This window comes from Saimiri boliviensis, chromosome 9, assembly GCF_048565385.1.
Source record: "Saimiri boliviensis isolate mSaiBol1 chromosome 9, mSaiBol1.pri, whole genome shotgun sequence".
NCBI lineage: Eukaryota > Metazoa > Chordata > Mammalia > Primates > Cebidae > Saimiri > Saimiri boliviensis.
In genome coordinates this window covers 55840488-55860829 of record NC_133457.1, presented here as the reverse complement: position 1 = coordinate 55860829, position 20342 = coordinate 55840488, and the positions used below count along the sequence as shown (strand labels likewise).

General features: G+C 33.7%; 1 protein-coding gene across 6 annotated transcripts in view; it reads right to left on the bottom strand.

Moving 5' to 3' along the window:
• Positions 1 to 20342, bottom strand: part of PLOD2 (procollagen-lysine,2-oxoglutarate 5-dioxygenase 2) — a 122807-nt gene that overhangs the window by 17610 nt on the left and 84855 nt on the right. For 3 of the 6 annotated variants that reach the window (XR_012519246.1, XR_012519247.1, XR_012519245.1), the window contains exons 15-20: positions 19596 to 19709; positions 16179 to 16244; positions 15186 to 15290; positions 13911 to 14057; positions 13676 to 13801; positions 9102 to 9249 (exon numbers count right to left, since the gene is read on the bottom strand). Coding sequence is in view for 3 of the 6 variants with exons in the window: in XM_003930930.4 (XP_003930979.1) it covers positions 13349 to 13504; positions 13676 to 13801; positions 13911 to 14057; positions 15186 to 15290; positions 16179 to 16244; positions 19596 to 19709 (714 nt within the window). In the remaining 3 variants the exon portion in view is untranslated. Of the gene's footprint in view, positions 1 to 467; positions 9250 to 10112; positions 13505 to 13675; positions 13802 to 13910; positions 14058 to 15185; positions 15291 to 16178; positions 16245 to 19595; positions 19710 to 20342 lie in introns of those variants that run through there. The other 3 variants (XM_003930930.4, XM_003930931.4, XM_074405910.1) reach the window with 2 other exon arrangements.

Sequence of the window (20342 nt, the reverse complement as noted above, 5' to 3'; positions counted from 1 at the left end):
AGGGTCATGGGGCTCAGGGAGGTGGTTGATGGGAACAAAAATATAGATAAAATAAATAAGATCTAGTGTTTTATAGCACAACAACATGACTGTAGTCAACAAAAATTTACATAAATTTGTGCACTTTAAAATAACTAAGAGTATAATTGGTTTGTAATACAAATAAAGGATAAATGTTCAAGGTGATGGATACTCCATTTATCCTGATGTGATTATTTATTATGCATTGTATGTCTGTATCAAAAATATTTCACATGTCCCATAAATATATACATCGATGTCCCCACAAAAATTAAAACAATAACAACAACAAAAACTAACAAAGATGAAATAAAGATCGTCTTAGATGAATGAAAACTAATAAAATTCATCACCAGCAAATCTGCTATGAAAGAAATGCAGAATATTTTTCAGGTGGAAGGGAAAAGGGACCAGAGGGAAACTTGAAGGAAGAGCAACACAAGTGGTAACAGTCACATGAATCTTATAGGCTGTTTTATTCCTAAACTTTAAAAAGTTGTATAATTGTTAAAAGCAAAAATTGTAACATTTTGGAAGGTTGTTCAATATACAGAGTTAATAAGTATTACATTTAAAACATGAAGGGGATATTCTAGGTAAACCGTGAAAAGTCAAGTATATATATTGTAATCTCTTCCTACTGGGAAGATATACAAAAAGATATTCAGAAGCCTAACAGATAAAATGGAATTCTTAAAACATTTGAATAACCCAAAAAAGGCACAAACAGTGGAATGAAAAACGGAAGCTACTTACCATAGAATACTATATCACTCCTAGCTATCTACTTTAGTGTAATGAAAATAGATTGTTTCTAAAAGTTTTGTTTGTAGTTGCTCAAAACTGGAACCAACTCAGATGTCTTTTAGTAGGTAACTGGGTTAAATATGTAATTTACCCATGTAATGGATTACTACTCTGTATTAAAAAGGAAAGAATTATCCATGCAATTGCACTATTGATTCCCAAAGGTATTACATTGAGTAAAAGAAGCATTCTCAAAAGCTTACATACTGTATGATTCCCTTTATATGCCAATCTAGAAAACGCAAAACTAAATAGAAGGAGAAGAGTTTAGTTGATATTATGAGGAAGGGGAAGTTTTAACTACAAAGGGACAACAAAAAAATTGTTTGCTGTGATTTGGCTGTTTATATTGTGATTATAGTGACTCTTACACAAATCTACCTTAATGTCAAAATTATAAAACTGTACACCAAAGAAAGAGAAGTTTTGCTGAGAAAAAAATCCTAAGTGAATTGCCCAAGATTATGTGAGTTTTATACGTCAGACAAAAAGGTAAATACTCTTCTGACTGGGCCCCCAAGAGTTTCTTGAAAGAAATTGGTAATGGAGAAATCATTTTACTGTTAGGTGTCACAATGGTAATTTGGAGATACATTAACACATTAATTTTTACATTGGAATCAAATTTTAATGTATTTAAATAGCACTTTATATCCTCCAGCAACATTCCCGGGTTCAGTATTTTCTGCCATATGATTTTGTGGTTTCTCCTAGTATCTACAAGTATATTTCTCTATCACTCAATTTAGATTCACCTATATAACTTGTTTTGCAAAAGAATAAAGTAGAAGTGATCATGTGCCAGTTGCAAGCCTAGACCTTAAGAGCCCTTGTATGTTTCCATTTGCCCTCTTTTACCTTTGAGGTTGCCATAAGGAAAACATTGCTAGAGTTAGCCCACTTGGCCTGGGAAGGAGATGAGAGATGTGCAGTGGGGAAAATCCCACTAAACTAAACCTAACCAACCCACAGGTCAATAAGATTAATTATCAGCATGTTAAAGCATTGTGTTTGGGGGTGGTTTGCTATGTAATCTTGTGCATGTCAAAGGCTAACGGAAATCTTCACAAAGCAAAAACTGACCTCTAATCCCTAGGAGGACCACAGTCTTATGGTAACAGCTATGAGAATCGAGATATCTAGGAAGATGTTCCAACAAAAGAAACAAAACCAATTCAGTTTTAGTAAGTGGAGTACATAGTTTATCCATTGGCTCAAAACAGATGCTAACAAATTTGAAAGAAAAAAGCCAAAGCAAGGCAGGCATCAGTGTTAACTTGTTACTTGACATACTTGAGGCCCTTAAGCACAGATAAGATTAGAACTCAGAGCTGAAAGCAAGACTGAATATCTTAGTGAAGTTCCAATGTATACATAGAAAAGATAAAGGTTAGCTGAGAGGAATGCCTTTGTGACAATATAAGGAGCCCATTGTGTTTCTTTAGAACTGGCATCAAAAGAGCTTAATGACACTTTTTGCGTGTGTGTGCAATTACAATAAGCCTCTCACTGCATTGTCTCAATGTTATCTGACCTTTCTTGTCTTCATTTTAATGATTTTTACATTATTCCTTTGGATGATCTCTAATTCATTTTGAGTGTGACAGTATAAATATCAGTGTATGATACTTTAGCCTAGGAACCAGTGTCTTTAGAATTGTACCTCATGAGCTGACCAACAGTGCATGCAAGATGGCAAGAATAATGGGGGATACCACAAAGTTTGCTACTTGCCTTTTATGTAAATGGGTAGTAACACTGATTTTTACAAAATTCTATTCACTATACTGCAATACTCAGGCAATCTTAACAACTTTGGGGAAAGAAATGCCTTTGCCAAATGACCCAAGGTCACAAATTCAAATCATTGCAGTTTTTCCGGATAACTCTTATTCAATCCTTGATTAATTTCAGATGTGAGAGAACTGAAAGTCCTCTGCCAGGCTTTATGAAACAACATTCCTTTTAACAGCTGAAATATATCTAAAGTTAAAGGAATAAAAAGTAGTTTATTTTGGTTATGTCTTAAAACCCAATGTTTTAAATAAAAAGAGAACCAATGAGCATAGCATTAAAATTTGTTTTACTTGGAAAGTACTTAAATTTGCAAAACCAGTTTTGGATCCCATGCTTATGGGCTATGTCATTTCCTATCAATGATGATACAAGTTCACAGTGTAATCTTAAAATGCATTTATTTATGATATATATTAACCAAATTATATTATGCATAAACCTAACAATGTAAGAAATATTAACACTAAATTAATCTTTACTTTTTCAAAGCCCTTTTCAAACTTTTCTAAACATTTTATGGACGTAAACACTAATGTAACTTGTTATAATCTTCAATAATCTTATTTGAAAATTCTGAGTCTACTATTATCAGAAAATTAAACTAGAACAGATCAAAAGCCTGATATTTACATTCAAACAACAACAACAAATTGTATTTCCCTACGAGTTGAGAGAAAACCACATTTAAGAATGTAACTCATTTAGATGCACATTAGAATCACTGAAACACTTTTAAAAATCACTATACGTGGGCCTTACCCCCAGAGATTCTGATTTAATTGGCAAGGGTAGAACAGGGTATCATCATTATACCCTGATGACATAATTATATCATGTTGATACAAGGGAACTTGTATCACCATTGACAGCAAATGACATAGGTATATTTTTCAAAGCTCTTCCAAGTAACTTTAACGTGCAGCCTGGTTTGAAAATCGTTGATATTTTAAGACAATGTGGTATGACCTGGTAAAAATTGATAAAATCTTGGACTTCATTTCTAGAAATACAATGACCAGATCAAATCAGAATCACTATTATAGCCAGGTTGTTCTGCTATTCCAGGTGACACATTGTGAAATGTGATGTCAACAAAGGAGAAAAACAGAGAGTCACCAAGGACAGGATGATTATATGGTTTTGAAAGCCTGAAATCTTTTCTGGAAGAGCAGATTTAGGAAAATTATGATCTATCTGCATTGCTAACATATGGAACAGACAGTCAACATAGTCTGTGTTCCTCCAGGAGGCAAAGCCAGAACAAATAGATAGAAGTTAGGCTGGCAACTTTATCAGCTCAATAAAAGTAAGAGCATTTTGATAAGAGCTTTTCAACCATAGGTGAACAATCTGTAAGACACTCAAGCACCTAAGGAGGTCTACAATGCCTTCCTTAGCACTAGGCCAGATGATCTGTCATAGACACGGGAAAGAGGTTGAGGTATAGATATTTTCTTCCGCACTGTACAAATATGTGGGAGTTCGGTCAGGATGATTGGAAAGACTGTAAAATTAAAGAATATAGTTATAAACCTTCAGGAAGGCCGAAAGGTTTGCATAGTTTCAGAAGAAGTTTTGGATGAAGGCAGCCTAATCCCCTAGTTGACAAAGAAAAGCAAATAACTAGGGAATGTGGAAGAATTTGTCTGAATAACTTGTGGTCCTAAAACTAACCTTTAATCATCTGCAGGCTGGATGGCTCTCTCAGGAGGAGGGTGACCAGGTCTATCACCCACAACTGATGTTTGCTTTAGGCCTTAGAACCTGGCCTTTAATCAACAAGTGTGTTGACTCATTTCCTGTGTTATTGAATCCATACTGAATAAATGCCTAGAGGGCCAGCTGGTCAGGGCCATGGCCGCTATCTCTCTCAGGAGTGTCTGTGAGTGACCGTGGATCCCCACCCAGCCCACTCTTTCACTGGAGATTCATTTACGTTTGAGTGAATTTGTTCATCTGTCACTGGTCCAGTGTCTTTGGTTCAGACCCTGACACAAATAACCTGAAAGAACAGCTTGAGACTTTATGAAATTTCTCAAATTGTGTTCTAGTAGTTGAGAGGCTTTAGCATCACAGAATGACTGCGGAGAATCAGGCTATTGGGTAAAACCAAGCAGGAGCTGCTTGTTCTTTGTGTCATCTCAGGAGGTCTACCATGCCCTCCTTAGCACTAGCCAAGTCCCTGGGTATAGCATGCCATCAGAGAGAAGTCAGTTTTTCTTATTGTCTTTCAAAATAGAAATTTTAGTTATAGATTTCACTTAGACTACTATTTAATGATTGATCATTTTCCACTTAAAATAGTTCCATTAATTCACTGCAGTAAACTCACTATATACATGTTGTGTAGTGGTAGAAATAAGCAGTATAACCTTTAAGTGCTAAGCTAGATCAGATTCTCCCAACCTTTGCTGCACATAAGAAGCATTTGGAGAATTTTTAAAATAACTGATGGCCTGGCCTCACCCCCAGAGAATGGAATTTAATAGGTCTAGGTAGGGTCACAGCATTAAATGCTTTTAATAGTTCCCAGATTATTTTAATAGGAGGCCAAGGCTGACAACAACTAAAACTTAATTTCTAAGGTAGTTCTCTAAAATTTCAGAAATCAATGCTTTATTTTCATTTAATTGCAAGTACGTATATTGTTTGTTGAAAAACAGAACAAGTTTAAATATACTGTAGCCATGATCAGCCTTTGATTATAAATGTATACAGTACAGAGCAAGCCGTCAGAATTCTGGTTGGTCTTTCTGAATAGTTTCATAAATTATCAAGAGTCAATTATCGAAAGCTCACTCATCATTTTGGGTGGCATGAGCCCAGGAGGAGAATGATGAAACTATGTTGATTGATAGAATGAACTTTCACAAAGATTGAAACAGGCTAAAACTATAACTGAAAACCAATAAAATTTAATTTAATAGCATTTTATACTTGGCTCAAGAAAAATGTGAAAGTAAGTACTATAAACAGAAGTTATGGCTTAACAGTGTTGTTATGAGAAGGAAAACAAATTTTTTCTGACTGCAAATTATGAGCAGTGCAATACAGATGCCCATCCCTTACCAAAAGTTATTTGATACTTAATTTTATTAACAAAAGTACAAAGTATGTTTCTTCTCTTTGTTTCTATACCACTTATACCTAGTAATACCTAGCATATTAAGTCCAGATCTGGCCACCACCCTTCCATGGCTATATTGGTAAACCATTCCAAGTGTTGAGGAGAGTGATACTGATAAATAGGACCTTGTAAAATCAGCAAGCCAGTCAGCTGGGAGGAGCAGCAAGGGTGGTCATACAAAGACAAGTGAAGAATCGGGTATTTTTAAATGTGGAAAAGGTAATGAGGTGAGGCATAGAGGGGTGATAGGTGGGAGGCAGCTGTTGTAATTACTGCTGTTAAATATTTAATAAACCCATAATTAGGTTTTTCATATAATTTCCAAATATACCCATTTAAACTTTACATAGAAGTTACAAAAGACAGTCTTCATTACAGTTATGAAAAGGCTTGGCTGTTTCTGTGTTAGGATGCAGTAAATTGCCTGTCACCAGACGTAATGCAGGGTTGATACCTAAATCATGTTTATAATTTCAGGTACATTGATGGGCTTGTAACAGATACCCATAAACACTAAATGAAGTTTTCAAGTAAAGTCTGGGTGATCGACAACCAGGCAAGCTTAAAAGACGATTCGTTTAGGGAAGAGGTAGGATAGACCTTGGACTATACAGCTTTTAAGACTACTTCCAATCCTCAGATTCTATTGTTAGAGGACACAAATTGAATAACAAACCCTAAGATAACTCTAGATTTTTATTATTTGTAAATCAACATAAACCTAAATCCATCTTGTCCAAATAAAATATACATCTTTTTCTCACACATGGGATGCTTGTTTTAGTTAGGTTAAAATAAGCGATCTTGCAAGCTTTGAAAATGGAGTGGCTTAACATAGGAAACATTATTTCTCTCTTGCACAAATCTGTTGTGGTCCTGGCAGCTATTAAGGACAACTTACTTCCAAATAGTGATTCAGAGATCCAGACATCTCAGTACATATGCTTCAAGGGGCTCTAAAATAGGCTCATAAATGTGTGGCTTTGCAAGCAATTCACCTAACTTCTATTCATTGGCCACTGGCCAAAAGTAGTTCCATAGTTCCATCTAACTATTAGTGGGTAGGAAATCTAAGAGGCCCATGTATATTCGGTGAGCTATACATGTAACTCTCACAAAAGTAAACCATCAATGAAGATTAAGATTCAGGGCTATGAACATATCTGAGAGAGGATACAAATTAATTACATTATACAGACAAATACATGTTCTATAATTCTTGTTCTAGTTTAGAACTTAAAAAAAAAGTAACAGTGGATCAAATATTTGCAAGAAAATCTATTAGAGGATGAAACTGTCTAGATTAGAATATAGTGTAGATGATATTCTTTCCAAAAGTAATAGAAAATTTAATGCCAAAACAAATGTCCCAATTTAGCAGATGAAACCCCTCTAAACAATGGCAAGTTAGACATGTTTATGTTCATTCTTCACATACCTACTTTGAAATATAGATTTATTATAACTCCTGAATCTCATTGCTCTCTCTTGATTCTTATTACTTTACATACTTAAATTTGCTCTATGGTACCTTATAAATGTCTCAGATTGGGCAATTCACTCACCAATTTTAAAAAGTTAAAAATATCTTCTCTACATTGATTAAAAAATATAACATCACAAGAACCTCAAGAGAGGTTCTATTTTTTCTGACATCACTCCAGTTACAATTTTCCTAAATAATTCAAATTTTTAAGAGAGTCCTATAGGTCCATAATTCTTAAATTAGAAAGTTTTCATTCCATTTTTTATCACATTCATAAGACCATACTGAATAGGTGTTAAAATGCTATTTGGTCAAAATCAAGAGAGGCCATACCCAAAGGGCAATGGAATCTGTAACTGGGGTAACAACACTAGTTCCAGTGTCAGTACGTATCAAAGCTACACTCTCCTTGGTATTTGAAAATCCACTGTTTTAACATATTTCTATTTTAGAACTATTTTCTAGTTTAGAGGACAAAATATAAAGTTTTTAATCACTATATAAAATACTTTTTAAAGCACCTTGTAGAAAACTGCTTTAAGATTTATAAAAGCAAATTCAATTCAAAATATTTACTGAATGTTTAGTAAAAATACACATGGTAAGCACATACTAATAGACATGCTAAACAAATTACTCATAAGCTGAACCCTCCTTCTCTCAGTCCCTTGGCCCAGAATGCTGAGGATAACAGTGATAGCAGTTTCTTTTTATAATGGCATAGTGCATCTCTCATCCAACTTGAGGCCAGTTACATATTCCTTTATTCAGGGACAAACTGTACAATCTTTCACACATCTATACTTCACATAACTAACATAACTAAAGTACACAGATTTTTTTTTTTTTTTTTTTTTTTTTTTTTGAGACGGAGTTTCACTCTTGTTACCCAGGCTGGAGTGCAATGGCGCAATCTCGGCTCACCGCAACCTCCGCCTCCTGGGTTCAGGCAATTCTCCCGTCACAGCCTCCTGAGTAGCTGGGATTACAGGCACACGCCACCATGCCCAGCTAATTTTTTGTATTTTTAGTAGAGACGGGGTTTCACAATGTTGACCAGGATGGTCTCGATCTCTTGACCTCGTGATCCACCCGCCTCGGCCTCCCAAAGTGCTGGGATTACAGGCTTGAGCCACCGCGCCCGGCCACAGATTTTTTTTTGCTACCTCTTAAATTCAAAACGCCTAGTCCCCCTCAGATATCATTTTGATTCAGATACAATAAAATCAAACATAAAACCAACTTCCAATTCACACACAAATACCTACTGTATGCCAGACTGTATGCTAGAGTCTAGAAAAGATGAAGACAGACCCAGTCTTTGCCCTCAAAGAGCCAATGGCCTTATTAAGGAGAATGAAAGGTAAGTAATCCAGTATGCAAAGTGCTTTGAGAAGAAAAAGCCTATTAGAGATGCACTGTAGGCAATTAATCCTGTTTCAGTTATCCATTGCTGTGTAACAGACCATGTGGAAACTTAGTGACTTAGTAAGTTATCATCATCTTTTATAGCTCCGTATGGGTTTGCTTAGCTCAGCTGGGTGTTCTTGGCTAAGGTGTCTCACATGTGGTTGCAGGCAGATGTTGACAAGAGCTATATTCATCTGAAAGTTTATCTGGGATTGATGTCCAAATAATTCACTCATGTGGTAGAAGTTGATGTGGGAGCTTGGTTTCAGCTGCTGGCCAGAGTGCTTGCACATGGCCTTCCCATGTGGCATGGGCACAGCATGGCACCTGGATTCTACAGAGAAAGCCCTAACAGTAAATGTCCCAAGAGATCAAAACCATAAAGCTTTTCATAACCCAATTTGGAATTAGGCAGTCACTTCTACCATATTCTATTGGTTACAGAGTACCCACCTGGGTTCACAACGGTTTGAGTACTGGGAGGCGTGGTTCACTGAGAATCATCTTTGTCGACTCGCTATCACGAGCACGAATTTCAAAAATAGGTATTTTTAAAATTCTTCCTCCTCTTGGCTCATAGAAGGTCAATGGGAAAGCTGCCCTGAAACAGTATGAAAATCAATGATGCCACCCTAGCATTTGCTGAGGATCCCCTTGATTTCCAGCAGCCAAGACACTAAGTGATCCAAAAGAGGAAAAGGGTGATTAAGAAGACTGTGTGGTCAATAAGTAAATGTGCAACAGCTGGCATATATTAGAACTACTCTAGTGCACAACTTCACCAGGAATAAATTTCATTGATCTTATAACTTTCACAGTATCTGAATCGCCCAAACGTTAGTACCACAAGACTCTTGTCCTCATTGTTGTGCTTCCCAGTCCGTGCTGAAAATAAAGAAAAATTATAATGTTTACCTTTCCCTAAAAAACAGCAATTTTTAAAATTTTGTTGTTACAATAGGACCCTATGGAACTGTTGTTGTAATATTATGAAAATTAAGCAATTTTATCTACTCTAAACCAACTACTTTATAAGTTGTAGTTGAATCTGACTACTCTTATGCTTATTTTATTGTTATTCCAGGTAAATATTCCCTATTGAACATAGATGAGCAGTTTACAAATTAGATAAAAATAGAATCAGTGTTAACTGGAAATATGCTAGCTACCCGGTGTCACAATTCTTCATTTTAAAATGTTGTATTGTATCATACCTAAAAATATAAAAAGAATTCCTGAATAATAAAAGCATCCAATATTTATCATTTTATCAGTATTAGCCTTTGGGAAAAATACTTTTTTGACCACAAGGTGGAGCTTTGATGTCGCAATTTGGCAAGATTTATAAGATACATAAACTATGTAAATACAGATAAAAATAATTTAATAAAACAAAGTAAAATAGGATAATCTCATTTTTGCAAATATGCCGTATTTAAAATTAATCAATTCTCCAAACATTAATTCTCAGCAGAAAAAAATATCATTTATTTGTCCAGTTCTCACTTGGCAGTTACTGATCTTTGTCATATATAAAATTGTCTTCAGTAGGTGCAGAATTATTCTGTCATTTCACATCAAGATCCCAAAGAGATTTAGTGACTTTAAATCAGTGTTAAAAGAATGTCTTTTAAAATTATTTTATAATTAATCACAGACTAGTTCATTAATACTTAATAAAATGTACATTTTTTTTTTCTCCTCTCCATCCCTTAATTTTAGTTTGTAATCTATTATTGACTTCAGGGTCATCCATTTTACCTTCTAAATATCCATTTTTATCTTACAAAATTAATCTTAGTTGATTATTTGTGTTTTATATTGTTAAACAGGCACAAATGTCTAATTTTCAAGATAACAGATTTTTATGAGTTTCAGTGAAGACAGAACAGCATGCTAAACTAAACAGTCACTTGATTTATTAAGTTAACAAACATTACCACCACCTCAATAGTATCTGTCAGGAATGAAAAAAACTTTTCTAAATGAGTATTTCCTAATCTATTTTAATATATTAAGAATAAAACAAAAATATATCCATACATCTGTTGATGAACATTTAGGCTGTCTCCAAATCTTATCTATTATGAACAGTGCTGCAACAAACATGGAAGGGCAGATATTGCTTCTATATACTGATTTCCTTTCTTTTTGGTATATACCAAGCACTGGGATTGCTGGATCATATTTTTTTGTTTTTTGAGGACCTCCAAATTGTACTCCGTAGTACAATTACATAGTAATTGCAATTAATTACTTTCTCAACAGCACTGTGTGAGAGGTCCCTTTTCTCCTCATTCTCTCCAGCATTTGTTATTGGCTGTCTTTTGGATATAAGCCATTCTAACTGGGGTGAGATATCTCATTGTAGTTTTGACTGGCATTTCTCTGATGAACAATGATGTTGAGTATGTTTTTAAATGCTATTAGAAAGATTTAAGGCTTATAAAATTCACAAATCCCTAGCCTGTTTACTTACCTTCCCAATCATTCTAATTTCTGTTATCAAAATAATTTAGTTATGTAGTAATTCACACTTCTAAAACATTTCTAAATGTACAGTTTTCTCATTATTTCTTAGTGTACTTCTCTCCCATTTCATCCAAAACTCATTACATTAAAATTTATATATTTCTCTATTTTTCTTCCCAACGGCTTTTTCTTAATAATTATTCTTAAATAATGCTGTAGCTTGCTACTCAAAAAGACAACAGAAAAAAACTACCTGGATCCCATTTCTGAAAACATGGCAAGAGACTGAAATAGTTATGCTAGGTAACCACCCACGTATACCAAAAGGGGAAAGAACTAGTACCTGAGAGATGTCTTTGAACTGTACCACAAGGGATATTAAGCTGTCTTGCACTGGCAGGAATTGACTTGCTTTTATAACCAGAGGCTGTTCTGATGAGTTGGCATCTACCAGTACTACATATTTTGAAAAACATTCCTGATGTATAGTAATGTAATTCACAAATCATTACTAAAATGTCTCCTCAACCTAGTTGATAGATAGTAGAAATTTTCTTTGGGTACTAAGTGTCCCCAAAGAAGTAGACAGGAGTAGAACCCAACTTTCTTATCTTTTTAAGTCCATCTCCCAGTGACTATAATGTTTTCTTCATCACCATATCCTTGGTGCCCTGGCCCATAATAGACTCAAAAAATATTAATGAACAAATACACTCATATTGAATAAAGTTTGACTTCTATTTTCTCACTTGTAAAATGAGTTAGAATCAAATTCCTAGTCATGCTAAAATTGAAGATTCTATAATTCAATTTATAATTCAATAATTTGATAGATCCTTAAGTCTACTAAGCCAAATGAAAGATCATAGGCTTCTTTCTTTCAGACTATTCCATCAGACATTCACTTCTGAAGATAAACACCAATAGTAAAGAGAACACCACCACCTTCTAAAATTATTTTATTTTTTATAATTTTCTAACACATAGTGTTAGAAAATGAATTTTGGCACCATGATTAAGAATTTCGTTTCAAGTTTAACCTTTACATTAAAAACAGTAGCTAAAATAAGGATATTTCAACCTTACTTAGAGAAATTATAAAACATCAAGTCCAGAAATATTTTTGTTGGGGAATTTTTTTATAAGTGGGATAGAGGGAAGTTAATATAGACACTAAGAATAAAGTGGAAATTATGCCAGGAAGAGAAAAAAAGCTAATAAACTTCCCCCCCAAAAAAGAATAAGGAGAGAGACAAAGGGCAAAAGGGAAGAAGCAAGGCTCAACGACTTTATTTTCCTGATATAAAATTCAAGTACTTAGAAGTTTTTTTAAAAAATTAGAAATTCACTACTCATCTCAATGAAACTTTTTTCCCTTACTATTTTCTAGAACTTTCTAAAAAAGGGAAACAAAGCCAAAAAAAAAAAAAAAAAAGCCTGTTTTGACTTAAGGACACTTGTTGATCTTAAGTTGACACTTGATAATACTTTAAGACATGGAAAGGTTTTCTTAAATCTAATACCTACTTAATATAATCCACTTTGGAAGATTCATCTGAAGAAACACAGAGTTTGATTTTTAATACAAATTTAAAATATTCTGCCTTACAATCTAAGCAAAAATGTTTTCAACTGTATATGCTCCTCAGTTGTATTTTGTACTAATTGTCTTAAGGAAAACATTGTATAATTGTTTATGTGTTCCTGTAGTAATACTGCAAATAAGGCCTGCATATGTATTCAAAAAAGTACTTAATTGCATACAAACACAGTTAGAATCTGATTTTCAAGGTTTTAAAACATGGTAATTTTCATTTACATCCATTTCATCTATATTTCCTCTAATTTTGATAAAAATCTTCCCATGCTTTTTTTTAAATAAGAAAATATAATTAGTCTTGTCATTTGTACCTAAATATTTTATCATCTTGAAACCAATATTCATAAAATTGTCATTATTATCAGAGGCAAAAAAGCTTAGAAATAAATATTTTCTTTTGCTGTTTTTTTCTTTCATTTCTTCAACCTGTGTTTTAAGGCTCAGAGCAGACATTAAGAAATATCAAACATTTTTTTATAAAAAGTTTTTCAAATGTTTGGCCCAAAGTGAAGCTGTTCTGTTGAAGTTATTTAAATATTCCTCTCATCTTCTCAGACACAACTTCAAAGACGTGTTCATGTCAGTCATTCATCCAAAAGAAATTTAAATTCAATGAAAAGTAAATAACTTAGGGGTCTATAAATGACACTGCAATGTATCTTGTTCCATTTTTAACAGGAAGTCCTTCATGCAAATGTGTGAGTCTCCCAGGATGCATGAAGCTCCAGCCTTTTCGTGGTGATTCAATAGAGCAATTGTACCTTAGAAATTTGCAACCACCTCCCTAAAAAGGTTTAAATGAAGAAATATATCAGCTTATTATATTTAACCAGTGGCAAAATTCAAATTATATCATTTGAGCAAAAATTTAAAAAGAAACTAAGCTTATGGCAAAGCCCTTTTCATAATTACATATTTCTTCTGAAAAATCTAAAAACACAAGAGTCATAATTACCTGAAAGTCTTCTCCCACGTTATTAAGTGCAATGTTTATGGTAAATGTAGAAGCATCATGATGAGGGCGAAGAGAACGCTGTCTTTCAGGGGAATATTTTACTACAAAATTCAGTAGTGCAAATCCCTGAAAAAGGAAAGTAAGCCAGTGGATTTGCTTATTAATAAAAACATTAAAAATAATATCTGTGTAAAAATTGGTAGGAAACAGGCTGGAGAGGTGGGAGGATAACTACCTTCGTATAATAGCCTGCAAACACCTTCAGTGTAACTGGTGCAATGAACTCCCGGATAAAATGAAGCCATACATTCTCCAGATCAACTTGCTTCATGTGGATATCATCAGTTGGAACATTTTCATAACCACCAGATATACGGCTATCCTAGAAACAACACAAATGACATTGTAAGATATAGTTCATGTGCAATTCCCATTTATATTACAGTATATTTTTCAACCACAGACCATAATAGACAATAAAAATAACAGTTGTTCCAATATGGTATACCATCTGGTTTAACTGTAAAACTATCAAAATAACTTAGGTACAGCTTTGCTAATGATACAATGATGAAACAAAGTAATATAAGGTCAGTACACTCCTTTCCTACTTTGTAAATGTATTTGGAAGTTCAACTATAAAGTAAATAAAACTGACTTCCTAAGCCCGCAAATCCCCTCTAAAACATGAGTGTTTTTTACAGTGACCCTTTAGGCAGTCTTAGCTGCTTGATGAGCACACATTCAGCATATCTGCTTTCTGTATTAGCAGATACTGAAAACAAGCTTTTTCCGCCATTCCTTACTTCTCTTTGTAAGACTCAAAGTCTCTGAAAGATTGCTTTTCATTATTTCACCACCTACTGACTTCAAGTTCTTCTTTATACTTTAAGCTTCCCTCTCCCTCACCAGTTCATTACCTGGGGGACATAATTATGCAGAGGCAGTAATATTCCAGAGTATTCTGCTAAAATGGCCTCTTGGTTCTCAGAGAAAAAGAAACACATGGAACCACTGACAGTAGTATTTCCTGCCAAGTCTTTGACACTGAATGCAAATGCAAAACTGAATTACACCGAAGGCACTCAGATCCCTCCTTCCTATTTTACACATAAAAACACAGTTTTGACAGCCAGATAAAGTCTGCCTTAGAATTTTCACTCTCACTGTGAAAATGCAAGGAATAAAAAGTGACCTTGGAAAAGAGCCGTATCACTCTGTAAAGACATATATTACCTAACAATCTCCAGCTTGAGGACACTGACCCTTAGGGAACATCCAGTGTAATTACATGCATAAATGAGAAAACTTCCCAGACTGATGAAATGACTTAAGTGTTAAACAACTGGGTAGTGGCAGAAGTAGACTGAAATCAGAGCCTTGGCAAGCCAATTTATTTAGGTCTAGAACTCAGAGGCGTATGAGAAAAAGTATACAACCTCTCCAAATTATCTGAATATCTACTAACCCCCACACTCATTTTAGTTCTTAGTGTGAAATTACAACTTACATGATGTTTTCCTCCAGACCATTTGCCGTAATGCTCCATTTCTTCTACCAATTCATCACAGGCTTTTTCGGAAAATATGGGGAACCAAAAGACATCTGGACAGGGCTATAAAATATGCATCATCATGAGAAGACATAATAACTTCTGTGTCTTAATAGTGTAAAATAGCTGTAATCCCAGCACTTTGGGAGGCCGAGGCGGGTGGATCACGAGGTCAAGAGATCGAGACCATCCTGGTCAACATGGTGAAACCCCGTCTCTACTAAAAATACAAAAATTAGCTGGGCATGGTGGCGCACGCCTGTAGTCCCAGCTACTAGGGAGGCTGAGGCAGGAGAATTGCTTGAACCCAGGGGGCGGAGGTTGCGGTGAGCCGAGATCGTGCCATTGCACTCCAGCCTGGGTAACAAGAGCGAAACCCCGTCTCAAAAAAAAAAAAAAAAATAGTGTAAAATAGCTATTTTAATATGTGTAAAATAAAAAAATCCTAAATGACTAGGAAACAGTTTTCTGTCTTATTTGACAGTATTTTTTTTTCTCATGGTACATAAATAATGGTGCACCTCAGAATTGATGACATCTTACATTCTCAAAAATTAGGTATTAGCAATAGTTTTAAACACTAACCTAAAAGAGAATTCATTTTTTGAAGTTGTCTCTTTGAAAAGACTCTTTCAGAAAGACAGCCCAGATACTTCCAAAGAAAAGCTTTCACTGAAAGAGTTCTATATGAAAGATCTGTGAATGGTTCCTATTTTTAGTGGCTTGAGAAAGCTATGAATAACACTTAGGAGCATGCTTAAATTGCTAATTTCTATGTGCTACATTTTACAACTGCATGTTCCTTAAGGCTATTTTATCAGTAATTGAGTCATATAAGTTTTACCTAAAAGATAGTTTCTCCACTTTCACATCTTCTGTGAAAGTAGTATTGCATTAATAGTAAAGTAACAGCAAAATTTTCTATACTTTGTAATCATTATTAATACAAACCTGTTCAACTATATTTTCAGTGAAAATCTTTGAATAATCACGGTTTATATACTTTTCCTTCCAGTCCTATATAAAAAGAAGTACATATTAAAACAAATACCTTTATAAATACCTTACTGAAAGGTATAAAGCATACGCATTTTAGAAATTATTCAACTTATAAGTGATTATGTGTGGTGGACAAAATAGTAATTTTCAGAAACCACAGTATATAGTTTAACTTTTGCCTGGTTCTGAGTATGCTTATGTCATTCTATGAAGTACAAAATTTTTATTTATGAAATGTACCTCAGGATTTTAAAACTTGAGTAATCTTACAGTGAAGAGATTTACACATTTTTCAGATGCTCCTTGACTTGCAATGGGGTTATGTCCCAATAAACCCATGGGAGGTTGAAATCACCCAATACCCTGATAAATAAATCCATCATAAACTTGAAAATTCCTAAGTCAAGTCACCATAAGTTGAGGACCGTCAGTATTTTAATATATATATACAGAGTAGGTAAAAAATGTGCGTTTAAAAGTGAAAGACGAGGAGCCAAATTCTACCAACAAATATTTGTAAAAATGAATTAGTGAATTAATTAACTAGGTTCTGTCTTATATGTCTCTAGTAAATTATTCTTTTTTGATTTTTAAATGAAACTTTAAAATATTTCACTTCAGTTATTAATATTTATCAAGGAGTAATCATGAGTTTACTAGCACTTTCACTTCTTTCAGTGACTAAAATTAACGGATAGGGCTTTATGTTGAAAAATGGTTCCCCTTCATTCTAATTCATGAATTTGATCCTTTCTGACCAATCTCTGGCATAAAAGCTATATACGAAAATATCATGACATTTTTTCAATAAAAGCTAAATAATTACTTTATTGGGTCAAGTTCTGTATTTAAATATGGGTATTTATTAAAATAAGAATATATTAAGATAGTGAGTGATATAAGTATCCAAAAAGATCTCTTCTTAGATTTAGAATATTTCTAGCAATTATTAATCTTTCTCTTTACAAAATGCAAATATAGAAAGCCAGCAGGGAGGAAGTGAGACATAGACTCAAAATAATCCCAATAGAAAGATGTTTAAAAAGTTATTTGCCCAAAAAAAAAAAAAAAAATTATATGCCTTAAATACATCTTTTGAGGCTAGATTTTAGAGAGACTGAATATTATTAGTTTTGCATCTGTTTATATGTAACTCAAACATTTTTTATGTGGAGGAAACAAAGGTACCTTCACAATTTTAACAAATTTCATGTTTACATCGTATATATGGATCAGATTTCTGTATTATTTCATTACTCCCTCTAATATTAATGAGTTTTCTGATTCTAAAATATGGGAGGAAACTGAATAATCATCAATAAGAAAGAATTTTTACCTATAGTCCTTTATCTTGTGTATCAATACTGATTTTTCTTTAAGTAAAAAAAAAAAAAAAAAACCCTAAAATTTTATCTTAGGGCATTAGTATTAACATTTCATTTTGGATCACCTTTCAAATCACTGAGCAAACTGTGACTTTATTAATTTCTTAGAAATTCTGATAATCATAAGCCTTTTTCTATGGGGTTTCCCTCATGAGGCACATTTATCAGGCTAATTTAACAGAGAGCAAAGAAAGCCATGGAAAGAAAAGCCGTTCCTACTCAGTTCTGATGTTTTCATTGCTTACTTTCCAAAGACTTGAATTCTTACACAAATATCTACAATTTAGGGCATCTTACCAGGAACCTAATGTCACACAAGAAATCAAAAAAATCCTAATGGTGAAATGAAATATGGAATTCTACTCTCACAACTAAAAAACACCTCTTTTCAAATTTACTTCTGTGAAAGATGAAGATATGTGGCTAAAACGGAACAAAAGTACTTCTAAAATAACAAAATGTCAAAAGATATTCTTTTCCTATTCAGAATATTCAGACTACTACATTTACTATCCCCAGATCTCAACTATTCCTTCATAATAAAGGACAACTCTCATTGGGTGGATTGAGTCTGCAATTTAAAACTTTTACTATTGGCAAAGGGAAAATCATTACAGCAGTGTTACAGATTTGATTGTTGAAGAGAGTATTTTCCCTTGAATAAATGTGCCACTTGGCTAACGGAAAAGATGTCCCTGTAAAACACAAAAGGAGCTAATTACTGTATGATTCAAATCTGTTAAAAAGAAGAACAAGAAAACATTTTAAAAGGAAATCATTTCTTGAAGTTAAGACTCTCTTCATATGCTGAATAAGCTTTCTTCTGAAATTCTCTCTAGCTATCTTTGATGTACATTCACAAAGCTGCCAAAAAATGATTTTAAAAATGTATTTTCTTAAACAAAAAATAAAACTATTATAAATACGAGTTATTTGTAAACATGTTTCTAAAATTATGATTAAAATTGGATGGTACTTTTGAATACACAAAACAAAAATATTAGAATACTGGGAAAGAACAAATTGATAATTATCTTCCCCAAACCTAATAACTGTCAAAGAAAAACAGTTACTGGTCAAGTTTGGATCTACTCTATAGATCATAAAATACAATAATTATGTCATTTTCATTTTTTTCTTTTTATTTACTTTTTAAAAATTATTTCAGCCTTTTGATTCAGGGACTATATGTGCAGGTTTGTTACAAGTGCATATTGCATGATGCTAAGGTTTAGAGTATGACCGATCCTATCACCAAGGTAGTGAGCATAGTAACTATTGGTTGTTTTTTCAACCCTTGTGCTCCTCCCTTCTTCACTCCCCTAGTCCCCATTGTCTATTGTTCCTATATTTATGTCAATAAGTACCCAATGTTTTGCTCCCACTCATAAGTGAAAATATGCATTAATTCACTTAGGGTAATGGCCTCCAGCTCTATCCATGTTGCAGAAAATGACGTATCATTCATTTTTATGGTTGTATAGTATTCTATGGTGTATATGTACCACATTTTCTTTATCCAATCCACCATTAATGAACACCTAGTTTGAGTCCATGTTTTTGCTACTGTGAATAGTGCTGCAATGTACAGATACAGGGGCATGTGTCTTATTGGTCAAATGACTTATTTTCTTTTGGATATATATCCAGTAATGGAACTGCTGGGTCAAATGGTAGCTCTGTTTTAAGATCTTTGAGAAATCTTGAAACTGCTTTCCAAATTGCTAAACTTATTTACATTCTGACCAACAATGTATGAGCATTCCCTTTTCTCCATACCTTCACCCATATCTGTTGTTTTTTGACTTTTTAATAGTAGCCACTCTGACTGGTGTGGAACAGTATCTCATTGTGGTTTTGATATGCATTTCACATTGTGTTATTTTTAAAAGCCCCAACTACATTTCATATTATTACCCAACTGATTTACAACCACTTAGAGTCATAGAAAAATAATAAATAAAGTTGAGTATGAAATACATACCACAGGATTTTCAAAAATCTGCCAGAGGTCATTGTTATAATGAGAAGTATTGTAATTAGCAGTAGATAATAGCCTTCCAAATTCATGTCTATTAGAAATGTACATAAACACACCCTATATGCCAGAAAATAACAGTATTAATCGTAGAGGTCGGAACAAAAGTAAATTTAATCATAGGAAAACACAGAAGATATTAATTTCATTTTTATATTTCATTTATGAACATGCATTTTTAGTATTCATATAAAATGTGCATGGTTTAAAATAAAAAACTCAAACTTCGATGATGAATTCAGACACCACACAAAACTAGTAGATAAAACTGACACTCAACTGAAAAAAAGAGGAATGGACTGTTTTGTCCCTTTCTCATTGATCCTAGATCGTAGACATCAGGGAAAAAATTCCTTTTTGAAAGCAGAAATATTTTTGAAACATAAGTGCAATGAATTACACCTCTTTTGGCTTCTTTCCCTTTCAGAGAAAGCATCACATTTTTAAACAAGAATTCAGTGCCAGTCATATTTCACCAGTCTGTTTCATTCCTTTCTTTTTCCAATGTTTAAAGACTAACACAAATGAGTCATGCATTAAAAAGGTAGATTTAAAAAAAAAAACAGTCTCATATTCTTGCCCCAAACCAGACAAATGTGGAAAACACCATAAGGTAAGGTTGTTTCTTTTTGGACCTGTTTTAATGGTAAAAGAGTTAGTGATTAATAACTCAATGAAGTGCACCTAAACCTT